The sequence below is a fragment of the Pectinophora gossypiella genome, chromosome Z, assembly GCF_024362695.1.
Source record: "Pectinophora gossypiella chromosome Z, ilPecGoss1.1, whole genome shotgun sequence".
Lineage (NCBI taxonomy): Eukaryota > Metazoa > Arthropoda > Insecta > Lepidoptera > Gelechiidae > Pectinophora > Pectinophora gossypiella.
The window spans coordinates 18,381-30,842 of record NC_065433.1 but is presented as its reverse complement, the minus strand read 5'-3'; the positions used below and the strand labels follow the sequence as shown (position 1 = coordinate 30,842).

The following is a 12,462-nucleotide window of genomic DNA, read 5'->3' as shown; positions in this document are numbered from 1 at the left end:
GCCACATGGCGGCGAGGAGGAACACCGTTGGGTTTTAGTGGGTATACCGGGTTTCCCGGGGAGTCCCACATAACCACGTCGTCCCCCCGGGCGGCGTGGTATGCGTAACGCATTTCCCAACGTTAAAAAAAAAAAAAAAAAAAAAAAAGGTTAGGTTAGGTTCCCCCCCAATGGGTTCTCGCCTTGTCGTGGCGGGGGGGCTCAGTAGCTGTGGAAGTGATTGGAAATGCCGCTTACTCCATATCACTTCCACAGTGAAGCTAAGAAGAACCCAACGCGCGGCGGGTCCGCTCAGATAACTCTGGGCGGGCAACGGCTTCGGCCACCGTCGGGCAACCCGTAAGCCTGCACTTGGTGGGGTCGCAGGAACGGGGGCCGCCTTCACACTGAGTGGAGGGGGCTGCGAGGAGACAACCTCTATAAAAAATCCGCAGGGAGGAGGCGAATTCCGCCTTCGCGCGGCTGGTTCGTCGGTCGTCAATGTACGGCTGGCGGACAGGCTTCGGCCACAGTCGGGCGAACCTGTTACCCTGACTTGCGGTGGTCATGTCTCGCGGCATGTCTCAGGGCCAGGGGGGCTTGCCTTAACCGGCCGGCCCCGAGAGGAGTAAACCTCACTAAAAAATCTCCAAAGTTTCACGTTGGGGCACCTTCGGGTCTCGCGCGGCGTGAAGCGCCTGTTGCAGGTGGCGGAGAGGATATCTCCGGCAGCGAGCGGCCAACACTGGGGTACCGCCCGCCCCCCCAGATGTATCAGGGTTACCCGGGTACAGAGGGCACTGCCCGGGTGGACCGTTTATATCCCTCACAATCGTGGGAATCAAAACTAGGATGTCAAAGAAACCTGTTGTGGAGTTGCTGGACTTAAAATATAAACGGACTGATTTTGCAAACGACTATGGCGAGGAATGTGGAAAAGAACGCAAGCGATCTGGAGAAGAGAAGGCACTGTCTGCGGATACCACCAATCCGGGGGCAGCCCTCTCTTCTGTTGTTGGACCTAGTGGCTGCTCTAATGTAGCCCAAAGGACCCGTAAGGGCCAAATGAAGGATGGGTCGAAGGACCCGGGACCACTGGTGCTTAGCGGCAAGCACCAGGGGTTGAAGGTACAGGCTCCCAAAACTCGTAAGGGCACAGTTGAGGGAAGCTTGGAGACAAGGGAGGATGAGGAGACGATGGTGCTCATCTCGGAAGCAGAGTCTGACTGCTCCGGGATGGACACAGCCATCTCCTACTCAGATGGAGATTCCGTTACCAGCGGAAGGCGACGCCAGAAGAGGAGTGCCCCGGATGCGGACAGCGGTGGCGAGTCAAGTGCCAGCTCTGTCATTGCTATGCGCACACCGAAAAGCACAGCCAAGCGAGGCAGAGGTAGGCCGCCCACTACTGGGCACTACGTCGGCCTTGCAAAAGCAAAGGAGGCTTTGGTCAACGCACAACGGGCTGAGCTTGACCTACAAGATGAGACGGAGGTCCTACAGTCGACCAGGGAGCTCGCGGCGGTGCCCGCTGACTGCCTGGAGAGACGAGTGGAGAGTGGCGTCAAGGTCATTCTTGACGTCGCTCGCAAATCAAAAAATCTTAAGGGCACATTTGTAAATGCCCTTAAGAAAGCTGCCACGCAAATAGAGCAGGCTGTGGCGGCGATGGCGGAAAGAACTTGTGACGACGAGGTGCGGGTTCTGCGTGCTGAAAACGCAGAACTAAGACAGAGGGTGGAAAACCTCAGTGAGGAGATGGTAAGGCTCCGTGAGGACCTTAAGCATCTCTCTGCGGAGTGTACCCGCACCAATGCGCCCGAGCAACGATCGGAGGATACGGGTACGGCGGACCAGCGGGCGGCCATAATCAGCGATATAGATCGTCTGATCGACATTAAGTTGGCCAGGCTGGAAAACCGATTACTCCCACCGTCGGCATTTCGCCCACCCCTACAGGCGGACCTTCGCAGAACTGCTGCGCAGGCAAGCGAAGTCAAGGCACAGACTCCCAAGGTAGTCAAGGCGCCAGCTACCAAGACAGCCAAAAAGACTGCGACAGTAGCGAACCCTCCCACCCCAACGCCCACACGTGGCAAAGCGACCCCTTTGCAGGGATCGCAACCACCTGTGGAGACCTGGAGCGAGGTGGTGCGGAGAGGTAAGAAGGCGAAGAAGGTGCGCAAAGCCGAAGCTACTACTGCAGCCCAGACCGCGCCTAGCAAGCCTCCGGCGAGCCATGTAGGCACTACAAGGCCGCACGGAAAGGCGATGCCGAAAAAGGCGGGGGGCAGTGGGAAAGCCAAGGCTCTCTTGCGCCCATCAAGATCAGCCGCGGTCACACTGACCTTACGGCCAGAGGCGAGTGACGAGGGCTTGACATATGCCCAGGTGCTCACGAGGGCGAGATTGGGAGTGGACCTCAAGCAGCTGGGCATAGATGGTCTTCGATTCCGGTTGGCTGCCACGGGAGCTCGCGTCCTTGAAATCTCCGGGAAGGAGAGTGGGGACAAGGCCGAGCTCCTCGCGGCAAAACTTAAGGAAGTCCTGCCAGAGGCAGTAAAGGTGGCTCGACCTATAAGGTGCACTGACCTAGTCATCTCTGGGCTGGACGACTCTGCCACAGCGGAAAGCATCACGGCTGCAGTCGTGGAGGCAGGGAAATGCTCCGCTGAACATGTCAGAGTCGGTCCTATCCGGGTGGGAGTATTTGGTGTTGGCAGCGCGCTTGTCGAGTGCCCTGTCGAAGCGGCCAAGTCATTGGTGGAGAGAGGGCGACTTCTGGTTGGATGGAGTGCGACCCGGGTGCGGACACTGGGGCCTAGGCCAATGAAGTGTTTCAGGTGCTTTGAAATTGGGCATACTGGGCTCCAGTGTCAGTCACAGGTAGACCGCAGCCGGAACTGCTTCCGGTGCGGCCAAGAGGGACACATGGCATCGTCATGCACCGGCGACCTCCACTGCCCCATTTGCAAGGCTGCAGGCAAGCCTGCAAACCATGCAACTGGGGGTCGGAAGTGCGCACGGCCGAAGACCGGCAAGAAAGGGACTGTCAGGACCCCAGTCTCCTCCAGCCAAGCACCGAGGGAGCCGCCACGGGAGGCGATGGTGACCTGTTAGCAATGGCAGGTCACCGCTTTCTATTGGCGAACTTGAACCACTGTGCTGGTGCGCAGGACTTGTTCATGCAAACCATGCTACAGTGGTCAAGCAATGTGGCGGTCATCACGGAGCCCTATTTCGTGTCCCCCCAGCCCAACTGGGTCGGTGGTCCGCGAAATTTGGTGGCAATTGTCGCGGCTACTGGTCCGGACTCTATGCCCCTATCCGTCCGGGACAGGGAGCCCGGATTCGTCTCCGCCTTCTGGGGCGAATATTTGGTTTTCGGGGTATATTTCTCCCCTAACGCTCCGTTGGCTGAGTACCAACTATTCCTTGATCGTTTAGGAATAGCGGTCAGAAGGGCAACTCAGTCCAACGTGATCGTGCTGGGTGATTTCAATGCCCATAGCACGACATGGGGATCCCCGGAGACCGATGATCGTGGTGAAGCTGTCGAGGAGTGGGCGGCGTTGTGCGGCCTTGCGCTGCTCAACCGTGGCTCAACCGACACGTGGGTGCGACGGCAGAGCGGGTCCATAGTGGACTTAACGTTCGCTAGCCCTGCCCTAGCATCGCGCGTGTCGAATTGGCGGGTTCTGGATGATGTGGAGACACTCTCGGACCACCGCTACATTACGTTCGGGGTCTCCACCTCATCCAGTGATTCCATCTCCCGTCGGGAAAGGGAAGCCAGACCATCGGTCTTCCCGAGGTGGTCACTCGCGCGCCTCAACGAGGAGCTGCTGGAGGAGGCTGCCATTGTCCAGGCTTGGACCATGCAGCCTGTAGACCCAGCAGGGGTGCACGAGGGTGCCCTCAGATTCAGGGAGGTTCTGACGCGGATATGCGACGCGGCTATGCCTCGTGCGAAGAGGCAGCCCCCAAGGCGAGCGGTATACTGGTGGACTCAAGACATAGCTGAGCTGCGCAAGGCTTGCGTTGCGGCGCGTCGAGAGTTCACCAGATACCGGAGACTGCAGAGTCGCTGCGAAGAAAGGGAGGACCTGCTGCATAACATCTACAGCCAGTCCAAAAAGACCCTTCAACTGGCCATCAGCAGGTCCAAAACCCTCTCCAGGCAGGAGATGCTGGAGAATCTCAACAGGGATCCGTGGGGACGCCCGTACCGTGCGGCGAGATGCAAATTTCGCCCACAGGCGCCCCCGATCACGGAAACCCTGCAGCCTCGACTGTTGGACGACGTGGTGACGGCACTGTTCCCTGGCAGAACCGATCACGCGCCCCCGACGATGGCGGATCCTTTCGAGGATGACGAGGCTGATGAGGTCCCTCCTCTAAGATCGGTGGAGGTTCGTGCGGCTACGCTCAGGTTGCGGGCCAAGAACACCGCGCCCGGACCAGACGGAGTCCCGGGTCGGGTGCTGACACTGGCGTTGAACCAGTTGGGAGCTCACCTAGCCGAGCTTCTCGACGCCTGTTTAGCGTCGGGTCAGTTCCCGACTTGCTGGAAGGAAGGACGGTTAGTTCTTCTTAGGAAGGATGGGCGCCCCGCAGAGTCACCCTCTGCCTACCGTCCGATAGTTCTGCTGGATGATACGGGAAAGCTCTTCGAGCGTATCATTGCCTCCCGTATCACTCAGCACCTATCCAGCGTAGGCCCGGATCTGTCGGACAACCAATTCGGGTTCCGAGTGAGCCGATCGACCATTGATGCGGTCATGCGCGTAAAGGCTCTCTCGGAGGAAGCGGTTGTCTCTGGCGGTGTGCTGTTGGCGGTGTCCTTGGACATCGCCAACGCTTTCAACTCCCTGCCTTTCGACAGCATCCTTGAGGCAATCCGGTATCACCGCCTGCCTCAATACTTGCGGAGGCTGATAGAGGTTTACCTATCTAATAGGGAGGTCATTTACGCTGGGCGGGATGGAACTCTGCATCGGAGGGCCATGGAATGTGGTGTTCCACAGGGGTCGGTCCTGGGACCACTCTTGTGGAACATTGGGTTCGACTGGACCTTGCGGGGCGATCTTCCCTCGGGCCTTAACATCGTCTGCTATGCAGATGACACTCTGGTCACGGCCCGGGGGGAGAATTACGAAGAGGCGGCTGCGCTCGCTACAGACGGCGTCCAGCGAGTTGTGGAACGCATTGAGTCGCTGGGCCTAAAGGTGGCCCTCAATAAAACCGAGGCACTGTGTTTCCACGGTCCACGGAAGGGGCCACCTGCGGGCGCCTGCATTGTCATTGGTGGCTGCCGGGTCGAGATAAAGCCTCAGATGAAATATCTGGGACTTTATCTCGATCCGAAATGGAATTTCCGGGAACATTTCCGGAGATTGGCTCCCAAACTTATCAATGCGGCGTCTGCGCTTGGGAGGTTGTTGCCCAATCTGGGAGGTCCAAGCGTCACGTGCCGTCGGTTATATACCGGCGTCGTGCGCTCAATGGCGCTCTATGGCGCACCGGTGTGGGTCGGGGCTCTGACTGCCCCGAACAAGACCTTGCTGTATCGCGCGCAGCGGGTCATGGCAGTCAGAGTCATCCGAGGATACCGCACTATCTCACACGAGGCGGCATGTGTCCTTGCGGGCACGCCTCCGTGGGACCTCGATGCTGAGGTTCTTGCGGAGGTCTACGTGAGATGTGCGGAAGCGAAGGAGCAACAAGATGGCCTAGACTTCGAAGACCTGGCCAGATGGAGAAAGCGCGCTCAACGCAGTCTGCTGCGAAGGTGGAGGCAGCGACTGGAAGAGCCGTGCGCTGGCTTGCGGACCGTGGCGGCTGTTCGCCCAGTCCTGAAGGAATGGGTGAACCGACGTCACGGCTCGCTCACCTTTAGGCTGGTGCAGATCCTGTCGGGGCATGGTAGCTTCGGCAGATATCTGTGCCACATAGCCGGCAGGGAGCCGTTGGCAGTGTGTCACCATTGCGCTTGCAATGACGACACCGCCGACCATACACTGGGGGTCTGTCCAGAATGGGCGCAACAGCGAGCGGCGCTCGCCTCGGTGGTCGGGAACGACCTCTCGCTGCCAGCCGTGGTCAACGCCATGGTTGGCAGCAAGAGAGCGTGGGAGGCGATGGTCTCCTTCTGTGAGGACGTGGTGGCACAGAAGGAGGCTGCCGAGCGGACCCGAGAGGACGACCCCCTCTCGGATCCTATCCGAAGAAGGCGAACTGGGCGGAGAAGGGGGGTATTTGCTCGCCAACTCTTGCCTAGTTAGCCAAGCCCTCGGGCGACGGAAGCGGGGAAATTCCGTCGCCCGATTCCATCTAGGGCTCGTGGAGGATGTGATCTGCCGTGTGTTCCTGGCAGATCACATAACATCGGAGATCAGGATGGACTGCTCCTCCCATCCTGTATTCAGGGAGTGTCCGAATCGGACAGCGCCGACGGGTGCACGGAAGAGTGTGCCAACGTCCCCGGACACCCGTCAATCGGCGAAGGGAGTGGAACACCGAGGAGTTTTAGTGAGTAGGAGTCTCACATAACCCAGTCGCTTTCCCCGGGCGGCTGGGTATCCATGATGGATTTCTCCTCGTAAAAAAAAAAAAAAAAAAAAAAAAAAAAAAAAAAAAAAAAAAAAAAAAAGGTTAGGTTAGGTTAGGTTAGGTTAGGTTAGGTTAGGTTCCCCCCCAATGGATTCTCGCCTTGTCGTGGCGGGGGGGCTCAGTAGCTGCATCGGCGGGTGCCGCTTTAGCCCAATGATGCAGTGAAGCTAAGAGGAATCCAGCGCGGCGGTGGCAAAGTCCACCGCTGCGCAACCCGTAACCCTTAGCGCTTTGTGGTGGGGCGCCAAAGGGTCGGGGGCCGCTTCCACATTGAGTGGAGGGGGCCGCGAGGAGACAACCTCTGTAAAAAACCGCCGGGAGGAGGCGTTTCGCCTTGCGCGCGGCGGTCGTTCGTATTGCACGGCGGCCGTCGGGCCACCCGCAACCCTCGGTATTCCGAGGCGTGGGGGCCGCTCCCACACAAGTGGGGGGGGCCGCGAGGAGACAACCTCTTTAAAAAATCCACCCGGAGGAGGAGGGCGCGTGGCGCCGTCGGCGACGGGTTCGGCGGCCATGAATACATGCCCGTCGGACAGGCTTCGGCCACCGTCGCCAAACTTGTTATCCTGGTTAGGTGTCGTGGACATGTCTCGCGGCCTACCAGGACCAAGGGGCTTGCCTTGGTCGGCCGGCCCAAGAGGAGCCAACCTCAATAAAAAACCCCCAAAGTCCCGGCGTTGAGGTGCCTTCGGGCCTTCGCGCGGCGTCGGGGCGCCGGAAGGTGGCGGAGGGGGTATTCTCCGCCAGCTAGCGACCAACCCTGGGGCACCTCCCGCACCCCAGCGGTATTAGGGTTATCCGGGTACAGGGGGCACTGCCCGGATGGACCACCCTTTCCCCCATACTCGTGGGTCTCAAAAATGGAATTTTCTAAAAACAATTTAGCCGAAGTTTCGGAGCTGAAGGGAGGAGGTAGAGAAGAAGGAAGGGGAGAAGAAGGAGAAAGAAAAACGCGTGCTCCGGCACAGAAGACTTGCGGCCGTGAAGCGGGCACTAAGTCCGCGGGGCATTCTGTGGCGCAACCGGGTTCCACCACCCCGGAAGCGCTGCAGCGCCCTGGCCTAGGCGCTTGCGCCAGCCGTCTCCGAAAGGGGACTTATAAGGAGGGAGTTGACTTCGGAGAGCCGATCCTTAGCGGCAGGGATCGGCTACCCGAAGTCGAAAGAGAGAGGCGACTCAGCGTGGTCCTGTCACGCTGTGACACGCCTGTCACCGCTAAGACCGCTAGCCGGGAGGAGGAGTCTATGGACTCGGACGATGACTCCTCCTGCGCTAGCATGGTGACGGTGGGGTCCGAGCCTTCGGTCGGAAAACGGTTCCTGAAGAGGAACCGGTCAGACCTCGAGGGGGAGGATGACTCCGGTGACTCGGTGGTGCTGCCCCTTGAAGGGGCGGCCCACAGGTCTAAAAGAGGGAGAGGACGCCCGCCCTCTACCGGGAAGTATGTGGGCCTGGCCGCAGCCAGGGCCGCATACAACCGAGAACTCGCGGAGAGCCTCCGGCTCGTGGCCGAAGCGGAGGTCGCTGACGTGGCCCGAGGAGTGAGGGAGGCTAGGGCCTCTTTACAGCCCAGCCTCCAAGCAGAAGATCTATCGGCAGAGGAGTCGGAACAGACGGGTGCTGCTCTGGCCGATATTGTGAAGGCCTCACTGGACACCATATTGATGGTGGCCAGCAAATCGTCGCAGCTGAAGGGGACCTACGTCCGGGCCCTAAAAGATGCGGCGAAAGGCATAGAGGAGGCGGTGTCCGCTATAAGAACCCGAACTACATCGGAGGAAGTGCGGCGGCTAGAGACTGCCAACGCACAGCTAGCGAGGGAGGTCGCTGACTTGCGTCGCGACCTTCAGGAGCTGCGGCGGCGTCCAGCCCAGTCCTCGGAGCCTAGCCTCCGCCAGCTAATGGAGGAGTCGGCCCGCGCCAATGCCGAGATGTTCGGCAATATGCTGAACGCTCGGCTGGCCGGCATCGAGGGACGGCTCCTTCCTGAGCCCCGTATGAGGCCCCCGCTTGCAGCGGACGTCAAAGCTGCTCACAAAGAGCCAGCGGGAGACCCGGTTGCCTCCACAAGAGGTAGTGGCCGCCCCACGACAGGACCAGGTTCAGAACCGAAACCTGTCAAAGAGGTTTCCACAAACAGCCAGGCCTCTTCTGCTCCCCCTTCTTCGGGAAAGAAGGGGAAAAGCAAGAAGAAAAGCCTGGCTGCACAGGAGGCAGCAGAGGCTCGACGACATCCTGCCCCTGCACCAACGACGGAGCAATGGTCCACCGTGGTTGGCCGGAAGGCTAAAAACAAGGCGGCCAAAGCGGCCAAAGAGCCGCAAAAGCCTCGGCCCACGGCCCAGAAAAGGGCGAAACTCCGGACGCCTAGTACGGCAGCGGTGTCGCTGACCTTGGTGCCCGGAGTCGAGGAGAGAGGCGTAACATACGCCTCGATCCTCTCCGACGCCAAGCGGCGCGTCTCCCTCGCTGACCTCGGAATCAGCAACATGCGGTTCCGCAGGGCGGCGACGGGTGCGCGCCTGCTTGAGATCGGAGGGGAAGGCTCGGCGGCGAAGGCGGACTCTCTCGCTAAGAAGCTGAGAGAGGTCCTCAGCCCGGAAGCGGTCAGAGTCGTCCGTCCGGTGAAGCGCGCGGAAATCCGCGTCACTGGGCTGGACGACTCAGCCGACGCTATTGAGGTGGCTGACGCTGTCGCCAAAGAAGGAGGGTGCGCGGTCGACGACGTGAAGCATGGGCGGATCGTCGTCGGGCCGAGGGGTGACGGCTCCCTCTGGGTCAGCTGTCCGGTCGCGGCCGCCAAGAGGCTGTCCGACTCTGGCCGACTACTGGTCGGGTGGACGTCGGCCAGAGTAAGGCTCCTCGACTCCAGACCGGCACGGTGCTACCGTTGTCTGGAGCCCGGGCATCTCGGCGTGAAGTGCTCCTGCGAGGTTGACCGCAGCCGACTGTGCTTCCGCTGCGGTCAACCCGACCATCAGGCGCGTGACTGCTCGGCTGAGCCCCACTGCCCCGTCTGTGCGACGGCAGGCAAACCGGCGGCTCACTCCATCGGTGGCAGCGGATGCATATCTGCTGCCAAGCCGGCAGTCAAAGGTCCGAAGACGGTTGCGCCTAAGCGAAAGGCGAAGAAGCGCAAGGCCAAGAGGGCCGGGGCGGAGCAGATGGACACCGTTCCTTGAATGGACAGAGCTCCGCCCTAACGGGGACCCGTGGACGGTGGTCGGGGGACCGCCGTCCACAACATGGGTCCCGTGCTGTAGGGCTGCCCAAGTGTTCCGGGCAGCCCTCGGCGGTGGGGGAGGCGCTTGATGCGCTCCCATAGGCGCTGGGCCCAAGAGGGCATCCGCCGGCGGGGACGCGGTTGTGTGCAATTGCGTTCCCGTGTCCCCGCCACATGGCGGCGAGGAGGAACACCGTTGGGTTTTAGTGGGTATACCGGGTTTCCCGGGGAGTCCCACATAACCACGTCGTCCCCCCGGGCGGCGTGGTATGCGTAACGCATTTCCCAACGTTAAAAAAAAAAAAAAAAAAAAAGGTTAGGTTAGGTTAGGTTAGGTTAGGTTAGGTTAGGTTAGGTTAGGTTAGGTTAGGTTAGGTTAGGTTAGGTTAGGTTAGGTTAGGTTAGGTTAGGTTAGGTTAGGTTAGGTTAGGTTAGGTTAGGTTAGGTTAGGTTAGGTTAGGTTAGGTTAGGTTAGGTTAGGTTAGGTTAGGTTAGGTTAGGTTAGGTTAGGTTAGGTTAGGTTAGGTTAGGTTAGGTTAGGTTAGGTTCCCGTGTGGAGTTGCTGATCTCCCATCGGGCGCGTCCCCAGGTGGCGGATAGGGGAATGCCCTCCCAGTAATGGGGGGGTACCGGCTTCGGCCGGCGCGGACCAAAACAGCGTGGTGGAGTCGCTCTCGCTCGTGGCCCTCTGCAGGGACGAGGTGGTGCGCAGAGTGGACACAGGAGGGCGACTATCCGACGGCGTCTCTGGCTTCGGCCAGATGACAGGGGCTTCGGCCCCACCGTTGGCAGGGGCGGCGGGTCCGGCAGCAATGCCGGGCAATGGCTTCGGCCACCGTCGGCCCGACCCGTAGCCCAGACGCAATGCTGTCTGGAACGGGGGCCGCCTCCGCATTGAGCGGAGGGGGCCGCGAGGAAGAAAACCTCTGAAAAAATCACCGTAAGCCTAAGTTTGTGGTGCCCGGCGAGGGGCTGTATGGTCTGACGCTCAGGCCGTGAGGGCACCCCAGGGAGCTCACCCTGGTTAATAAAAGAGACCGCCTGCTGAGGTTCAGCTAAAAATGGAAAAAGCGCTCAAGAAAGATAAAATTACCCACGCCGGCAGCCGGGAAACCGGTGAATCCGGTCCAAGGTCCCCATTCGTATGTGGGGGGGACTGCGAACGCTTCGTGGGCTCGCAGAGCTCTCGTCAACCCGAGACAGACATGGCGTTAAACGCCCCCACCGGACAAGACTCTCGCGCGTCAACACCGTCTGCGCTTTCCGAAGCGCGGGTGGTGTTGGAGCGCCTACCAACCACGGATTTGACTCCAGCACGAAGTGCTGATGGTGCTGTTCCTGGGCCAAAAGCCCAGAGACGTACAAGGCGGACCGGTCCTAGCCTCGTTTCATCTTCGGATGAAACGAGCAGTCTACGGACCGTTTGCTCCATGGAGAGCCTATCCTCCCTCCCAGAGGGCACACTGTGGCGCAAGCGCAAAACAGTTGTGCTCTCGGACCCGTCCTCTGACGAGGGGGACCGAGCTCCGGTAACGGAGCTCGGTTCACCCGTCATGAGGGCGCGGGCCAAGAGAGGTAGAGGTCGCCCTCCTACAACCGGAGAGTACGTAGGTCTTGCCAAGGCCAAGGCTGAGCTCAACCGCGCCAGGCGGGAAGAGCTCATGCTGGAGGCTGAAATGGCGGTGGCTGAATCAGCCAGAAAGGTCTTCGGTCTTCGAAGCTCCGGCACACCGCCGGAGACAATGACGAAAGTGGCAGGAGATAATCCCGCCCCAGCACCTGGTACAGAGACGGTCGCCGGTCTCTACCAGAAGGCGAAGGATGCTGCCGCGGTCATAGAGAACGTGGCCAGCAAATCGGGCAGACTAAAGGGCACCTTCGTCCGTGCCCTAAGGGACTCCACCAGGCTCATCATGGAGGTCCTAGACGTTCTCCGCTCCACGTCGGTGAGCGAGGAGACGCGCAAACTGCAGGCCGAGAACTCTCGCCTGCAGAAAGCGATCGACGAGCAGAAGAAGGAGATGGAGACACTCCGGCTGGAGATGCGCCAAGTGAGGGACTCGCTGGGCGCATCTCAGAGTATGACACCGCCAGCACCAGCGCTTGCACCTCCAACGGAGACCCTGCCTGTCTCTGAGAGCCCGCTCCCGGAGCCGGCCCCAAGAGTTGCAAGCGCCAAACTGGCGAAGAGGACAAACCCGCCGCTGCGCGAGTGCAGTAGAGCCATGTCCGATACCGATGGAGACCTTGCCGCGCAAATCATAAGCCAGGTGGGCTTCATGATGGATGCGAAACTGGCAGGTCTCGAGGACAGGCTCCTGCCTCCCAAGACGAAGCGTCCCCCGCTAGCGGCGGACCGAAAAAACGCGCAGTCTTACGCTGCTGCGGCCAGGACCCCCGCTGCCTCGGCGAGGACCCCCGCAGCAGTAGCCAAGAAGGCGACTGCCACCGCAGCCGGCACCACACGTGCCACGCCGCTCGCGGCCTCTCAAGGCCCAGCCGCGGCTGCTAGTGGCCCATCCTCCACACAGCCCCAGAAGAAGAGGAAGAGGGGTCCCAGGGGGAGGAAGAAAGGGAAGAAGGGAGGGAACGGCGGCCAAGTCGAGGCCCAACCCCTGCCTTCCGGGTCTGCCGGCGACGGCTGGACC

The 12,462-nt window shown here is 60.4% G+C and overlaps 1 protein-coding gene across 1 annotated transcript; it reads left to right on the top strand.

Moving 5' to 3' along the window:
• Window positions 1-226: 226 nt before the first annotated feature.
• LOC126380041 (uncharacterized) lies at window positions 227-6,263 on the top strand. Its single transcript, XM_050029144.1, has 3 exons — window positions 227-339; window positions 687-3,081; window positions 3,156-6,263. The coding sequence occupies exons 1-3, from the start codon at window positions 227-229 to the stop codon at window positions 6,261-6,263; spliced, it is 5,616 nt and encodes a 1,871-aa protein (XP_049885101.1).
• The last annotated feature ends 6,199 nt before the right edge of the window (window positions 6,264-12,462 follow it).